This window comes from Poecilia latipinna, unplaced genomic scaffold (assembly GCF_001443285.1).
Source record: "Poecilia latipinna isolate Pla-1442-1.1 unplaced genomic scaffold, P_latipinna-1.0 Scaffold35, whole genome shotgun sequence".
Classification (NCBI taxonomy): domain Eukaryota; kingdom Metazoa; phylum Chordata; class Actinopteri; order Cyprinodontiformes; family Poeciliidae; genus Poecilia; species Poecilia latipinna.
In genome coordinates this window covers 362,314-380,125 of record NW_015112651.1, presented here as the reverse complement: position 1 = coordinate 380,125, position 17,812 = coordinate 362,314, and the positions used below count along the sequence as shown (strand labels likewise).

Here is a 17,812-nt window from a genome sequence, read left to right as displayed (position 1 = left end):
CCTCTACTGCGCATGTGGGACATTTTCAGGTCGTTTGCCCGTTCCGACTGCAGAACACATACAGGTCGCATATGTGTGGCAGTGTGAATGGCCCGGCAAAAAAAAAAAAAAAAAAAAATCCGATTTAACAAAAAAATCGGAATTGGGTCACTTCAGGCTGCAGTGTGAAGGCACCCTAAATTTTGTCACACCCTCATTATGACTTTGTCAAAGCCAAAGCCTGCCGTTCATGTACTGGAGAAATAATTAAATGTTGATGATATTTGAGGATATTTTTAAAATGTTTTTTAAATGTTTTTCCTTTACGTGGCCCAGACTCTGCCTCCAGGGACCCCTGGGTAAATTGAGTTTGAGATCCCTGGTCTAGAATGAATATTTTATATGTGTATAGTTCATGGGGATTTGACAATTTGGTGAAATTGATAGACACTGATGTTCAAATTTCATAATTAGAACTAAGTGGTGGAAGTTTTCAAATAAGCTTAAACATCACCCTACTTCGTTGAAACACAGCTGTGAATGTCTGCATGGAACCACCATCCATAGCATTGTTTCATACAACGTGTTTATAAGGTCAGCTCTGCACCCATTCTTGCTGTGTGTCATATTAATCTATACCAACAGGGGGGACACGGTGTATTACAGCTGAGCTTGCTGATGTTGTCATGGACAGCATAACAAGCAAATGGCCTCACACACACAGCACTCCATACATAGGTAACCAAGTGGCTGATTAGCTGTAATGGATAGCATGCAGCGGATTATCTCAGGCGGATGTGTGTGTGCTGGGTGTTAATGTGTGCGGACATTAGCGAGGTCTGGGAGGCACCCTTTCTGCTTCAATCAAACTAAAAATACCAAACAGCCTCTGTGTATTTTGCACGTCATTTTTTTTTTAATTCACCCATTTCGTAGAATTATCGTTGCCTAGCAGCGACTAGCATCACTGGGAGCTAGAATGACTTGCAGGGTTTCTCTCACAATGTGATGATGAACGACTGTGTCGGGAAAATACACCTGTCTCCGTCTCTCCAGCCACAAAGCTTTGACACAAAAGCCCCATCACCAGAGGCAAGCTAGCTTAGCTACAGAGCAGGTATAAGTCAAGGGAACAGGATGAGGTGATCAGCAGCTACAGGGCTATCCGAGCTAGCGATGCCCATTGGCTAGCCAGGAGACTGCAGACAGATACCCACCCATGACCAGGACATTTTTCCCAGACGGTAGCTTTGATCTTGAATGGGTGGACACTTCACTCAGGATGGTGGACCTGCAGACAGAGCGGGGCCGTTAAAGACGCAGCCGAACGAGGCTTGTTTGTTCACTCATACATAAACAATGACTGGCAGCAGCGAGAGGCTAGCGCGAGCTGGTGCCGCTGTGTCACCACTGAGTCTGGTGCTGATGCTAGTTAGCATCGCTAGCAGACTAGCTGTCAAACCATCCTTATCCCAACACTGAGACTCTACGCCGTGAAACCTCAAAACCTGTGCGCACTGAAACAGTTTTAATTTCGCATCGCCCACCATAGGTTCTGCCCGTCCTCCTCCTCTGGGTTGGAGCTCTCCAGTGTGCTCCTAGATCCAGCTGATGTGGAGGATAATAATGCACTCCTCCCTGAAGTCGCCATCTTCGCAGGGCTTGTAAACCTAACTGGACGCACGGTGTTATGTCGAAAAACGCAGCCCCAGTTATTTGAAGTTCAATGGTTTGAAGGCAGTTTTTTTTCCCCCTTTTCAATAAAAAAAATATCTTGTTAATGGAACTGATGACTGGTTCTGGTAGACAGTATCAGTGACATTAAATAATTTTTCCAAAGAAACAGAAAAGGTTGTATACTCTAAGTTGACAACATGCCCCACGATATATGTGTTATTTTTTATTTATTTTAATTAAAAATACTTTACTTTTCCATGACAAATACTGATAATAAAATTACTATTAGGTAAATCAATGACATCCTCCAGGTGGATGTGCTTTTTATTGAAGGGGTACATTATTCGGCGCAACACCTTGAAGTAAGCAGCAGTGGCAGCACTGAGCTAACCCAGTTCGTTAGACAACACCGCACGCCGTGGCCGGGGCGTGGTCCGCCCGCACAAAGCTTTAGTTCCGCTATAGACATCAGACAACGATGTCACATCAGGACTGAACCTTCACGCAGAAAGATGGAGAAGACAGAGGATAAATGCAGGGTTTCATATCGAAAAATGCACCCGTGTCAGCGTTTCTATCTCAATATCTTCACAAAATCTGCGCCAATAATAACAACCCTTTCAGATCTGAAAGAAAATTTTAGTCAGATATTGATTTGTTAAAGTTGGATTGAGAAAACAGCCGCATGCATTGTCATTTTATCACGGAACAAAAGGTAGTCATATCCTTGACTACCTTTTGTAGTAAAAAGGTAGTCAAGGATGTTTGCCAAATTAAAACTAGAGACTCTATTGTATTTTTTCTTGGGATTTTATCTGATATAGACCAGACAAAAAAAAAAAATCCTCTTGAGTTACTATATTGTAGAATCACCTTTTATTGCTGAAACACGCTGTCACCAGTTTTCCAGGCATGTTTTCCCTTTTTCTATTTACTGGAATGTCATCAGAACATCTGACAGATTAGTGAAGTATTTGCATCAGTGAGGCATTAAAAAAAAAGCAGCAAGATGTATTAAACTGTAAGAATCTAAAACGATATAGTAAACATCCACGTGATAGATAAACTCTCCTTGAGAGAAAGAAATCACCAATGACTTTAGAGGACTTTAACGAAATATATTGTTGAATATGTTGGCCTTTTTTACCCCCCAAAATTATCTGGTTAAATGCATTTTCAACACAAATCCGTTTTAGACGAATTATCCCCCTAAATATGCTGCCTTCTAAATCACTGCCACTGATTTGTGAATGGAATGGCACCGGGCCTAAGCTTGTAAGGAGATAAAGCCATAATTCCATGTAGGATTTGGAGGCACTTCAAACAGAGGTTGTTGGCCACAGTCCGTATTTCTTTGCAAAACTACATTATAAAAATTAAAACATTCGTAATAAATGTGAGCCATTGAACTCCTTTAACTTTCGATTCAACATTTTAGGTTGTCAATGCAATGTATAACATTTAATTTGGTAACAAGTCCTAGCTAAACCTTTTAAGAATTTGACTGGAGATTGGAGTGTTATTTGTAATGTACACTGGTAGAGAATAATTGTTACTTGCCTAAGGGCAATTGGCCAGGACAGCATTAGAAATGGGACACATGAATAATGGACAACCATTGATTGAAGAGAGCTTGTGGATTTTGAATTTACACAACAAACGATGTTTGTAGATTGAGATATGTGATTGTTCTGTTACAAACGGTTGAACGTGAAGAGATTTTACATTTCAGTCTGACTAATACAGACGCCATTTAGGAACTCAGAATTCAGTTATGCAAACTCATTATGTAGATTCATTACACCCTGTGTGTCACACCGTACATTCGAAGTGTTTATTTCTGTCATTGAGAGGACTGCGGCTTACAGTTAATGACAGTCAAAAACTCAAGTTTCTCAGGATGAAAGTATTTTATTAGAGAAACAAAAACAAAATATTCACAGGGAGGTTATGCTAAGGCCCACCCAATCAAGACTTCAAACGACAAGCAAATTAATAGACGGTTGAGCGGATGGGAAAAAAGTGCGTTAGAAAACGATGCACAGAGAGTTGGAATAACTCCAACCTTGAGAGGATTGTGTTACGAAAAGGACTGCATTCTTGCTTAATGGTACACAAAGTCCTGTACTCAGATGAAAGTGAACTCTGCATTTCATGTAGACTTGAAGAGGCTCTAAGCAGAGTGAAGAGGTGCAGGCTCGAAGCTGCTTGAGACCCAGTGTGAAGACTCCACTGTCGGCGATGACTTAGGGAGCCATGTTATCTGCTGCCGCTGGTGTCCGCTGTGCTTGATCAAGTCCAAAGTCAGAGCATGTCATGCATTCCTGCAGATTAGCAGGGGATGCCGATTTCATTTTCCAGCAGTACTTGGCATCTGCCCACACTGCTTTAAGTGCCAATAGCAGCTTTAAGGACCATAGCGTTGTGATGCTTATTTAACTCGCCTGACACAAAAACCCCATGGTGAAACCGTGGAAGATTGTCAAGAAGAAGATACAGGTAGCAATGCAGATGAGAGCTGCTATTAAAGTAACTTGGGCCCAGTAGGGCCACAGGTTGATCATCTCCACTGAGAAAATTCGTGCAAAAGGGAGTGCCTAACAAGTATCCAGTGCATTTACTGCACAGTACCTGGACCCACAGCACATGGGGATCTATTTAATTCACGAGCTTTACTTTTAAACTGATTTTCTGCAATGTATTAACGTTTTGGTGATGTCCAGATGCACCCGTAAAATATAATTTCGCAAGTTATCAACCTAAGGTTTAAATCATTAAAAATAAATAAATAAATAAATAAATAAATAAATAAATAAATAAATAAATAAATAAATAAATAAATGTTAAAAAATAACTTAATTTATCTGAGCAATTAAATTATTTAAGTGGAGAAATTAACTTAAAAAATGATTATAAATTAACATGACAAAATGCACCTAAATAAAATGTGTTCAAATGTCTAATTGGTTTAAGTCTAACAATGTGTTTTACAATAACATATTTATAAAAACGTGGATTTTTGTGCTGTTTCCATGTTGAATTGTCATGCAGATAATTCAGCCATGCGCATGGCTTCTGAGCACATTAAATTGATCTCAGGGGACGAATCTGCTGGGAACACTGTGAACTTCAGCTCCTAAGCGGTCTCAGGTGTGTGGTCAGTCCCTATTATGAAACCGCTGAAGCGCATCGCAGCCAATCAAAGCTGAGCAGCAGAGAAGCAGCTTTTTTTTTCTTCTTCTTCTAATGGAGAAGGGTTCCTCAAGCAACCACTAGATGGCGTTAAAACACTGCGATGAGTGTCCGCTGCTCCCTCTGTATAGGGTGCGCTCCCTGCGGCCCCCGATGGAGCCAGCGGATTACAAACTCCTGTTAAGTGGCGCGCCATCCCCTCCTCCTCCACATCTTGCGCCCGGAGCAGAACCAGGCGTGCGGAGCGAATCCTCTCCGTCCTGGAAGCAGCGGCTGTTCATCCCCGCTTCTCTAGTCAGCGCCCCAAAAACTGCTCGAGCTCTGCAGTGCAAGGAGGGGGTGGAGGTGGGAAGTGTGTGCGCGCGAATGTGAGTATAGGAGGGGTGGGGGGTGAGTTGAGGGGGAAACATAGCTACACAACAAGAGTGAGATGGGTCCGGAGGCGGTCAGGTATTCGTGATTGTTGAGTGAACGTGGGGGTGAAGTTCTTCTGCTCCGCTCGGATCTTTCCTCCAGGACCCTGAGGTGAGTTTCCCCTCTGCAATCTCTGGCAATAGACTGCTATTTGCTCTGGATAATTTAACAGTACTACATACCTGTATAAAAAAAAGAAAGAAAAAAAAACACCGCTTATGATGTAAACATGCGTATGAAGCAAGAGAAAAAAAGGAGGATTTAAAAAAAAATATATAGTTTAGCATCTTTATTGACTTTGTAGATAAATGAATTGCAGTGAATTTAAATATATATATATATTTTTACTGAGAAACAAAAATATTAATTAATATAACACTTTCAGAAGAAAAGATGTGCTCCATGAAGATCCACATTCTTTGCTTCACTTGTGTCATGCTCTGCTTCATCCTTCCCCAGTTACCTTTTTTCTTCTTTTCTCTCGGAATCAGTCTCACTAATCCCCTCTCTCCCTCCCAAACTCTCCACATTCATCCTCATATTTCAGCTCCAGTACCACTGAAAGTTCCCCGAAAAAGTTTCCCCTTTTTCTACGTTCCTTTCTGCTTTTCTCCATCCCGGTGAGATTTTATGATTATGTCTGCTTTCCAGCAAATGCCACGTACCGTCTTTATAGGACAAGGTGCTTGTGAATGCAACCCCTCTATCTGTCTGATAATCAATATGTGGCCAGGCAATTATAGATGGTGTCACACACCTTCCTGCGACTGCAGTGTTGATGGCAATATCTGTCTGAGTGGCTGCTTCGCTTGTATGTGAAGGTGAGCGGTCACACTCACACACCGGCATGTACACTCTGAGGCAAGGGTCAAGGCAGTGGAGCTGGTGATTGTCACAGTGTGCAGAGAAGAGGGCACTCAGGGCTCTAAACCCCAACTCCGCAACCGGTCGAGTTTTTATTTGAGAACTGCTTGAAAAAAGTCTCACTCTGCTGAATCTGTTGCCGCTATGAAAATATTGCAGTCAAATGCAGAGAGTTATATTTAAAAAGTAGGAATCCCAAAGTACGTGTTGGGGTTTCAACTAAGTAATTAAATTTACCGTTTTTTTAATTGATTGCCAGCAAATCCGACAAACTGTTTTCCCGTTGTGTCATATTTGAGATCGTTATCCTTTCACATGTGGAATACCGACGCAAACATAAGTCAACGTCCAGCCAAACCAGGCGGTCACAAACTTTTTAACGTTTCAATTAATTCTATGCCATCAAGATTGTAACTAAGAGATGCAGTTCATAGGTTTACTGCTACAGGATCCACCAAAAAAAAAAAAAAAAAAATCACAAATCTAGTCGCAATGACCTTATAATGGTACTCAATCTCATGCTGCATTATGCAGATGCTCTGTCTGCATCAACAAAAGAGTCACTCTGAGTGCTGAATGCGCAAAGTGGTAGACATGGCAGTGAAGTTGAGCTATTTTCTGAGAATTCATCTCAGAATAGTTTGGCTGTTTGGGGGCAGTCTTATACTTTTTTTATGCTACAACATTAACTTTCACTCCAAGATGGCCAAACAATCATTAGACCTGGAAGACGGAAACAAAACAAGACAACGACGTTATGATTAACGCAAAAACTGGCCTTGCTATTCTTATCCATAATCGTACTTGAAGTGTGTTGACGATTACTCTACTGAAAATATGCATATAATATAATATAAGCAAACATGTAAGTAAATGTAATATTAAGTTTTTTCACTTGGATATCTTAGAATCGGTCATGCTACAGAAGGAGTTATTTTTTTATGTTTTCTTCACAATAATGTTTATTTTTCTGTTTTGGCTTGTTGAGAAGAACTGGAGACAATAACAAACAAATATCTAAGTATGCATAATAGTAATAATCATTATAATAATGGTTACATTGGTAAATGTATTGAATAGAAAAATGACGTTTCCACTATATTTGTTGAAAATCATTCAAGAGGCAGTAGGTAACTTATAGAAAATATGTTTCCACAGATAGGCTGTGAAAGAAAAAATAAAAATCGAGCTGCTCTGCCTCTTTCCTGTGGTCCAACTGAGATCTGTAGAAATGCAATGATCCCAACCAGAAACAGCCACTCAGAGCCAAGAGGAGAGTCTTACTGATGTCAATTACACTTGTGTACGCTGCTCACACCCTTCCACTTGCTCTCTTCTCTGCAAAGCTAGTAAGCAATTGCCACGGATAAACAGTTTTCCTGCAATGGTAAGTTGTTTCGCCAAGCTGGCAGTCACGAGCGGGCGCGTACACAAGTGTGGTTGACAGTGCAAAGACCTTCATCCTTCTCTGATTGTGTTTTCTGACCAGGAGTTTCTGCAGATGGCAATAGGTCCACAGGGAGGAAGGAGGCAAAGGAGCCGGACTTTTGCACAGATTATCTGTCTCATGTTACGACATGGTGACGGTTTTAGTAAATATATAAAAGCATACTTTTATAGAAGTTACCAACTGCAGCTTTAACACAGAGGCAGAATACATCTGAAGACTTGCTTCAAAGACATATTGAGTATTTACATTACATTTACTAGGCTTTTGTTTTATGTTTGCAACTGAAGAGTCTGAATTTATAACCTGCTCCACAGAATCAAACATGTACTTGAAACATGTATGTTGAGATTGAGGACTAAGAGATTAAGTGGGATTCAGGTTCCACCGCTAACAATCATTTGTTAGATAGAGAATGGATAACTAGAACACTAAAACATTGGTTTTTACTTTTTACTTTAGTCACCTGTAACAAAATCTTTACTTTCCTCCTTTCAGCAGATGGTATTTTTTACCAGGCAATTGGAGCGTACCACACAGCTCTTCTGACTCTCGTCGTAATTGGCATAAATACTGGCAGGCTTTACCCTAAATGCGTGCTTTACGCCTACTTTAAATATGTGCACATGGCGAAGTGCAAAGAGACAGTATTTGATTGGCAGGGCCTTTCAATGAGCAACTCTCTCTTTGTGTCCAGTTTCAGAATTAGGACACATAAACTCAGATTTGTAATAGTTGTTTAGCTTGTTCATCTTGTATTTGATCTTCCTGACATTTCATTATTTTCTCTAATGATTAGGGATTTTCCATGTGGTTGTTAAGTTTTCTCAAACATCCCTTCCCGTTTCTTTCACTGCCCATGATCCAGTTGTGTTTTTTTTTTTGTTTTTTTTGCTGCACCATCAATGAGTAATATGGCACATAAATGTCAAAATTAAGCAGTTGACTAGAGTGTTTTTCGGCACTCACACTGCACTGACGGCAGTGTGAGATCCTATGATGAGGTGCAATGTGAAAATTAATTGTCACCTCCGCCAGTGTGTAACGCATGTGACAGCTGATGCTTTGCTGGGCTGCAAGGACAGACTCTGCACCCAGAAGATGAATGTGGAAATCTTCCACATCTCCCTTCACTATCAGTGTCATCTGCTGTCGACCAGAACAGACAGGCATCTGCTTCTTCACACACACATGCACACGCATTTCCACACTGAGGCTGAAATAGTGGAGCCACAACCAGTGAAACTTCTCTCCTTCACAGGTCGGCTGTATGTCACACACCTGCCATGTGGCTCTGTCCACGTCCGTTTGTCTGTACACAGCCTGTTCACCGTGCTTAGCTAAAAATACTCACACACACACAGTTAGGACATGAATTATGGAGGATGGAGAGAGAGAGAGGGAGAGACATTCAGGTCAGAGTCAGACCCAGTTCTAAGAGCTTCGTTCCCTCAGGATGGTACTACTAGACTGCAGCATTAAAATTCAGCTGGTATCATCTGGAGCACCGAACCTGTGTTCTTCCTTCAGCTTAGGTTAACCGTACCCAGGGTCAGAGAAGGGCTTAGGTTTTTACATTACAGACTGATAAATATATAACTGTATGTGTGACTCGAAAAGAAAACGGTTTGACGTTTTTTTTTGTTTGTTTTTTTTTAGAAGTTACTTCTCTTGTCGTAAATCGCTAAACGGTGAGGCTGCAGCGAGGGAACAGTTTGCCCGGATACATCTCAGTCGAGATGTTAAAAACAGGCCCATCAACACCTCTTCAGGCCACTGATTAACACGCTGTCATTTTTGCACCCGATTATGTGGCGCGTTCATTTATTTAACATAACTTGTTAATTTGCGAGCTTGAGAAGATCTGGTTTGCTAATTTTGCGTCTTCATAGCAGCGAGCCAGAAAATGACTGAGCCGAGTTGTTTGTTTCCAGCTCCGGTCTTTATGTCTGTTAAACATGAACAGCTCCCGCTCGTAGCTTCATGTTTATTACAGAAGGGATGAAGGGAGGTAGAGTTGTGGCTGACTCTGAACTTGCAACGTTGCCAAGGGTTTAACTTAATGACTGAATCATTTGCTTTTATGAGAATGAGCAGCTGAAAAAAAAGTCATAAGTATATATGCACTTTTTCAGCTGAGGCACACGGCAACTCTGGAGGAGCTCCATCAGTTTTATGCTCGGGTGGGAGAAACTGAAGACAGGACAGAAGCATTCACTCTGGATTTGAATGGCAAGAAGAAGAAAGTCCTTGGTGAAATAAAGGGATGAGAAGTACTGTTAAAATGGTCAAAGCAAATGGGAGGTTGGATTTAGCTAAAAAAAAACAACATATATTCTAGTACTGAGTTAAATCCTGTTTTAAATATGTGAAGCTAGTGGAGACATGACCCAAAGGACTTGCAATTGTAATTACAGTGCAAAGCTCTGACGAAAGGGGATGAATACAGATGCACAACTTTCCAGTGTTTTATCTGTGAAAAGTTTATAAAACCAAGTCTAATTTTTCTTGCACTCCATAGTGATGCTCTACTTTGCATATAGTTTTCTGTAAAAATACACGGAAGTTTGTGGCAACTCGCAAATCCTAAAGTTTTTAAAGGGAAATGATGCTATTTAAAATCCCGTAGCCTTTAAAGCTGGTCTAAATTGCAGGTTTTGACAGGCGGAACAGAGTATCCTTTATTTTTAGTCGCTATAACCCAGGAGACCCCGGTTCCACTCCTATCCCACCCAGCATATTTTATGCTTTATTTCACCTTTTCTCAGTGCTTGGTTGGAATTAGTTGTTAAAAAATGTATACGGTAGGTTTTCAAAAAAAAAAAAAAAAAGGTTTTGACCTACATTAGTAGATCTTCCTGGTATGAATGTTAGAAATCTCAGTTTCTTGAGCTCGCTGGGGCATCTGTTGTGTTCCAGCCGAATCTAAGATACGAGAGAAATCTCACGCCTAGATAAATGCGAACCCTTCCAAGATATCAGCAGCAATAAATAATTTCCACTACGTGTCAGCTTTTATTGCCGTATCATGAGAATGGGCTGTGAAGTCGGCCTGCTCGCATTCAAAGCAGGTGCTCCAAACATCGCGCCAACACGCTGAACTAATCCCTCAAAGCTCCTGCGCAGCTTCTTTTGAAGGCTGCAGACGGGGCTTTAGGATATGCGGGGAATTACCAGTGTACTTTTTTGTTCAGCCATAAACACTGAAACAGGTGCAGCAACCCCACAGAAGGATGCGGAGCTGAATTTGCACACACCCACACAGTCCTGCGAGAAGGTCTTATTAAGCAGAATGTTTGAAAACACCTGTGTGGGCGGCTGGTAGATGTGATCCCTGTTAACCCATTAGACATTTGTCCTCATATATATTTATTTATATCCCTTTACTGATAATTATGCCTTCATGTCTTAACTATATCATAAAGAATGCTGTGGCATCATCCAATTTAAAGCTTCTGTTAGGCTTGATCATAATTAGCTGTATTCCAGCCACGTTTCACTGTAAAATGCGATGAGTTATTATCAATTCAATCGACATGATATTAGAATAATGTCAGCGTTGCTGTGATTACATTCTTTAGAATGTTCTATTTAGGGGCAGGAAACGCTATGCAGTCTGTGGAAACCCGAGGAGGGACATATCTCGTGTACCGGAGACTCAGCGCCGCTCACAGCGCGTTTGTGTGTGTGTGTGTGTGGTGTGTGTGTGTGTGTGTGTGTGTTAGTGCGTATTTGCAATCATCAGCATTCTGATAGACTTAAACTTATGTGTTGCATTCAGGATGCGCGAGTGCGTGTGTGTTTGTTGCGTATGTTACACGTGTTTTTTCGTGTGCATTCGAGCACCGTGCCCGAAACTGAGTAGCTTCAGAGTCCTGACCTTGTCCTGACAGTTCGAGCTCTGTTTGCTTAGTCAGATTCTCTGCATCTGCTTTTTTTTTTTCCAGACAGACGACAGCTCAGATGTACTGCAGCATCCATCCATCCATCCATCCATCCATCCATCCATCCATCCATCCATCCATGACAACAGAAAGCTAGACATAGTAAACACCTCTGGTTAAATAAAGCAGATATGTGATATTTAACCTCATGTTCAAAATGTATGTTGAAAAACCAATAATGCATACAGCCCTGAACATGCCATCCCAAAGTAAACCATGTGTATGGATTATGCTGAGGCTGGGAGGGTGCGATGTAGAGCCGTGGCTGTCTTTGCGTTTTTATTTTTTTGAACCCATTTGGGCTAAAAACATACATTACACCTCCTATGTAGGTCTACGGTTTGTCTCAGATGGATATTAACAAGATAGGTTCAATCTGGCAAACAGATCTTTGCCTTCCATTTTTTTTTTTTTTTTAACCAATAATTGTCTTGACCGTTTTTATTTATCTTTTTTTGTTTTTTTGAAAAAGAAAAATAGACAAAAAATAACTTAATCTCAAGATTTGCAAAGCTGATAGAAATTATAATAATAATAAAAAAGGTTGTTCTTTTCCCTTATAATTCACAACACTGCAGTATTTTGTGATGGTCAGTAAAATAAAACGAAGTATCTATCTATCTATCTATCTATCTATCTATCTATCTATCTATCTATCTATCTATCTATCTATCTATCTATCTATCTATCTATCTATCTATCTCTATGTATGATGTTGTATAAACGAGCTCTACTTTTTCCTCTCTTTCCGTTCAGTGTGTGATTGCACGGCCGTCATGAGTAACATCTATGAGTCTGCAGAGGCCACGCTGGGCTTCATCAGCTCCCCATGCCTGACCAAAGTGGAGCTGAGAGTGGCCTGCCGGGGGATCTCGGACCGCGACGCCCTCTCCAAGCCCGACCCGTGCGTGGTGCTGAAAATGCAGTCACACGGCCAGTGGTTTGAGGTACGATGGAAACGGGGAGAGGGTAATGAGAGAGATGCCGCGCTCCACGCAAATGAGTCTCCAGTTGCGAAGGGCTATTTCACACTCGGAAAATGAAGGTTTAATGGTGAGGCCAGGAGTGAATCAGGAGTTTGTCATTCTTAAGTGTTCTTTTATATGACACCTATTCAGCCATTATGAAGCATTCTGAATATTAAGCGAAGTGGCAGTGACTCTGAACGTTTCAAGGTGCAATCTGGCTTGTCAAAGCGACTTCTAATGTTGCTCCTCTATGGATTACAATGAATGTCACCTGTATAATGGAGTCATTTGTAATATTTGATGGAAGACCATGGATATATTTTGACACTTCTTTTTAATAATACTGACTTTTAATGTTATTACAAGGTATTAAGTCATTTAAGTTAAAAAAAATAGCAGTTGTGCATTGGAGGAAATGGGGTCTAAACTAATTATAAAGATAACATTTAGCTAATAAAAAAAATAATAATCTGAAATCACTTTTATGTAAACATCAGGCTGTTTCATTTTGGTGTATTATTGTTTAGTACTTTATTTTTGTTTAGTTTTATTCACTTTAATGTCAAATGAATCTTTCTCAGGCACTTTGACGATTTTCCCACATCACTATTAGTATTTGCACAATGGTTGGTCCGCCTCTTGTTAAAAATCTAATTTTCATCCCTCAAAAGCGAGTTTTCATGTCAAAGAAAGTGTCAGTGTGATCAAAATGAAAAGTCCCGATGTCCTTTTGGATGAACAAATCGCTTTGTCATGTTTTCATTACGATTGTTTACTCTGTTGATGCTTTCCAGTGCAAAAAAAAAAAAAAAAAAAAAATCAGACTCTGGTGACTTTACCTGACAATGCTCAAGACAGCACTATGTGCCATTTGAAATCTACTCCTCTCACAAAACACACTAATAAATGACATATTACTCTATCTATTGAGATTAAAAGGATTTGTGTTTTGTTGGAAGGAATAAAAAAAAAATGCTACTTTGATGAGCACAAATGATTAACTGTTGTGGATGTTTTGTACCTCATATTTGGTGCAAATTCTGTTATCTTGCAGAGGCAGAATTGACATGAAAACACCAATTAAATGGTGTTTTGGTGAAGTGCTGAAATATGTCATCGACCTAACTGGTTAAAATAATTGATAGCAAAATTTCTTTTGAGTGCCACTAGAGGCGGCCTCTAAGTACCACTGTGGGTATCGGGCTGCCTGGGATGATCCGCTGAAAGGAATGTTTGGTGAAATTATGGCACTAAATCAGAAAAGTCAAGTCGCCATTTCAGACTGTGAGTGTGTTGTGTTGTTTTCCTTACAGCTTGCATGAGCCACGTGTCCTAATTATCACGCAGCTCAACTGGAATCCCAACCTTTGCTACAAGCAGAGTATAAATTGTGTTTATTTAGCAAATGCCCTTTTAACAGATGCAATGTATTTGTTTTTCTTTTCTTTTTTTTTTTTTGGTAATGAAAGCAATCAGACCCTCAAACCCACATTTTCAGCTTTATTGGCCTCGTTTGAAGCTAAAGAAGTCCCAAATAAATGGAGGAAACATCTTCTCTGTGTAGTAGGTTGTTTTGGCTGTGGAAATGGATAACTGGTGCTGCTTTAAAGTGTTCCACTCCATTTCCAATTATCAGTGAGGCACACGCGCTTTCCCGGCCCTTTCTAATGGACTAGACAAAAGACTATCTGAGCATAATTAAAAATCCAACATTAGGTGAAAGATAAATCCTAATGGATTTTTAGAATAAGCAAATTTTCATTCGTTTTGAGTTAAACAGGCCACAGATTGAGACACGTTCTTTGTCTTTTCTTTTCAATGTACGGAGCAGACGCGAGTCGGTGTCAGTAATACAGAATATAATTGAAAAAACTCATTATTTTCAACGATTCAGTTCAAAAAGTGAAATTTATACAAGTTCGTTACACAGAGTGGCATATTTTTTCCCCCACATTTTAATAGTTTTATTATTATGATATCTAATATAGAAATAATATGGTATGTCTTACAACGACCTGAGGAAAGCTGCTGACTTGCTCACCAAACACCACTGATGCAGTGTAAAGTTGGGTGGAAGGAAAAACTGACCGAAAAGGTTGCCTGGGCAACAAGAATTGAAGAGGCTAGGGGAGATTCATACGGTATTGATTAAAGCTAAAGTCAGTGCTGTCACACACAGTCTCATCAGGGATATGAACTACAGCTGTCACATTATTTTTGTGCCACTCCTGAACTAGAGACATCAGACGCATCTAAGCTGAGCTAAAGGACTGGGTTGTTGCTCAGTGTTACATAATCCTCTTTGCAGATGAAAGTAATTCCCAATGATCTTCTAATTAAGTGAGACATCTTTTCAATTTGTCACTCGTAAATATCCATTGCATTTTTTTCTTCTTTTTTTTTCTGTCAAATTCCTGTTCTACATAGAGGGGTTGGGGGTCTAGCAGACGTGTGTGAACACACAAACTCAAGCGTGACACAAAAAGTCAGGAAAACTTCCTCGCTCAAACTCGCACAGACTCACAAAAAGCAGTGCTTTTTCCACAGGGGCCCAAGATCAAGTGCTCAAAAAAGTAGTGCAGTGTTAGGCAACTGTATCTCAGGGGAGTCCAGAAAAAGCTACGTTGTGCAGCAGAGTAGTGTCTGTGTGTTTATTCATATGGAAAAAAAGGAGAGAGAATTCATGTGTGTGTGAGTGTGTGTGTGTGTGTGTGTGTGTGTGGATCTGAGAGTGGACAATCTCTGCCGATCAGAATTACTTCCTCAATTGGATTGTTGTTGGGAAGCAGCTGGGTGTGTTTGTGCATATTTAATGTGTTAAAGGCTCTTTTTTTTTGCTTCAATGAGTTGCCAACTCATTGAGGTGAGGTTAAAAAAAATGGGCAACATCTGGTGCATGTTCTGTTATATTTCACTTTTTCTTTTTCTTTTTTTTTTGGTGCTTGTGTGTGAGCCACAGGGTTAATAGCGAGAAAAAAAAAAGAGAGAGAGAGAGAAAAAAAGCGGGCGTTCGCTCCTGCCAGCGTTCTCGAGCTTTTTGTTGTCAGCGCTGTGACGGACTTTAATTTGGCACTGTGATCCTTTCTGTGTCAGGCAGTCAGAGAGAAGAAAATCTGAGATCAATGCTGCAGCTCCAGTCGGATTTCTGTGTAGTCAAACAGCTAGTGGGATTTTTCTAAAGCATCAAGAAAAATCAATGTTTGCAGTCCTCAAGTTGATAAGTGTAAACAATGTGGTAATGGCTATTTGTGGTAATTGCTGCCGAGCTGGAAAGTCTCGCAAAGCTCACAATCGATGCCGAGTAGCAGTGCGCTGGACGCTCAGCGAGAGTTTCATACTTCAGCACGCGTGAATACAAAGAGGTCTATTTAAAGTGACTCGGGCAATAATGGTGATGGAGCCACCGCCTTTTTCCACCATGGGGGACGGCGTGTTTGGGGAGATGTGCGGAGTTATCTGTTCTACATAGCGTTTTGCATTAAGCCAATTTGTTTATGTGTGCTGTTGCCCCTACGTGTCCCGGGGCATAATTTAAACAGAACTAACTTCAATTTGTATTGACAGGAGTATTAAAAGTTTGATATTTGAGTGAAGGCAACTATATCAGAATGCTGAAGATCTCGTTGTTGTTGTTTTTTAATGGATATTTTATCAAAATAATACAAAACTATTTACATAACTATAGCTGAATTTAGCCCAATTGACAGAACAAGCCAGTTTGTTAAAATTTGATCAGGGTAGAACTCATTTAAAGGAAATATTGCTTGTATTTTTGTTTTTCTCGATAGAATTTTTAAGCTTTCCTAAACATGACCAGTATTTGCAAATGCTGTCACTTTTCAAGGTTATTATTCTCATGAGAACATGTTTTGCTTTATTTTAATTTTGCCAGATTTGCTGATGCGTGTCATGCATTTAACCGTGCGCAGGTGGACCGCACCGAAGTGATCCGCAGCAGCAGCAGCCCCGTCTTCTCTAAGATCTTCCTGGTAGATTACTACTTCGAGGAGGTCCAGAGGCTTCGATTCGAGCTGCACGACATCAGCTCTGGAAACAACGGCCTCCGAGACGCGGACTTCCTGGGAGCCATGGAGTGCACATTGGGACAGGTCAGTCTGCCTTCTGATTGGGCAGCAAAGAGGAAGCTTGCCCCATTCTCTTCCCACTCTGTACATTTTTGTCCCAACTTAATGCCGTTTTGCATCGGTTATAAACCCACTGTGTCTGCGTGCTTACCTGTCTTTGTTAGTACAGATTTGTATAAATTGTGTCAATAAATAATCATAAAATGCTTAAATATCACTTGACATGAAGCCAAATGGTATTGACAATCCTTAATTTTGACCTCATTTAGTTAGAGACTTGAAACCACTTTAAGTTCAGTTCACAAAACAAGCTGTGATGACAAAGTGCAGACGTGTTTTCAGACATTTTTGTATGGAACACACTTGCCTATTTAAGGTGGATGTCAGAGCATAAACCAAGGAGAAAAAACAAACAAAAAACAGACTCCATTAAATGTCCCAAAATGTCTGGAGGTCTCTCTTATTTGGACATTGAAGAAATTTAGACTACGTTGACCTTTCTCGGACACGGCAGCTCAACCTAACTGAGTAATTGTGGGAAGAAGCACCCCGGTCAAAGAGCTAGCCAAAAATCTATGTCTTACTGACGGGAAAGCTGCACTGCTCTCTTGCGAAGTTAGAAGAACCATCCACCAGATCCAACAGTCCTAATGCAATGCATCAGTAGGACAGACCCCATTCATCTTATCAGCCACATAGCAAGATTTTTCTCCTGTACTCCAAGCATTTTGTCAGAAAAAAAAGGGAACTCCTCATTCCTTGCTGACACCATCCCCACTGTCAAACATGATCTGGAGATGTTTTACCAGGAACTGTCCTTAGAAGTCGAGTTGGTAGCAGCAGATTAGAAAGAAAGTCTTCTGGAAAACCTTCACCAAGCGCTCTGTCTGCACCTCAGACTGACTGCATGGCATTGCTAGAATACCTCTATGAAAAGACTTAACTGTGGCTTTCTACCTATGCTGCCCATCCAATATTAATAAGTTTACAACGATCTTCAAAAAACTGATCTTTGTCAAAACAATTCCCTGTAAAAAAAAATCTCCCAAGCTTAGAGAGACATGCCTAACAAAACTTGAAGCTGTGAGTGTAATAGATAAGTGTAATAGATTATGCAGCTGTTAAATGTTTGTATTACTTTATTTACAAAATGTCTAAAAACAGGTTGAAATTTGTCAGCAGAACTATTCTTATATAATTTTGTAACTGCAAAATGTAAAAAAAAAAAAAAAAAAAAAAAAA

General features: G+C 40.3%; 2 protein-coding genes across 3 annotated transcripts in view; one reads left to right on the top strand and one right to left on the bottom strand.

The window, feature by feature from the left end:
• dync1li1 (dynein, cytoplasmic 1, light intermediate chain 1) overlaps positions 1 to 1,680 on the bottom strand; it is a 14,013-nt gene extending 12,333 nt beyond the window's left edge. The window contains exons 1-2 of the mRNA XM_015043140.1: positions 1,527 to 1,680; positions 1,197 to 1,270 (exon numbers count right to left, since the gene is read on the bottom strand). Of these exons, the coding sequence (XP_014898626.1) occupies positions 1,197 to 1,270; positions 1,527 to 1,630 (178 nt within the window). The 5' untranslated portion in view covers positions 1,631 to 1,680. The remainder of the gene's footprint in view (positions 1 to 1,196; positions 1,271 to 1,526) is intronic.
• A 3,295-nt stretch (positions 1,681 to 4,975) lies between these two features.
• The window catches only part of cpne4b (copine IVb), a 38,332-nt gene continuing 25,495 nt past the window's right edge, over positions 4,976 to 17,812 (top strand). The window contains exons 1-3 of one of the 2 annotated variants that reach the window (XM_015043111.1): positions 4,976 to 5,373; positions 12,274 to 12,464; positions 16,415 to 16,594. In XM_015043111.1, coding sequence (XP_014898597.1) covers positions 12,294 to 12,464; positions 16,415 to 16,594 — 351 coding nt within the window. In that variant the 5' untranslated portion in view covers positions 4,976 to 5,373; positions 12,274 to 12,293. Of the gene's footprint in view, positions 5,374 to 5,929; positions 6,084 to 12,273; positions 12,465 to 16,414; positions 16,595 to 17,812 lie in introns of those variants that run through there. The other variant, XM_015043119.1, reaches the window with a different exon arrangement.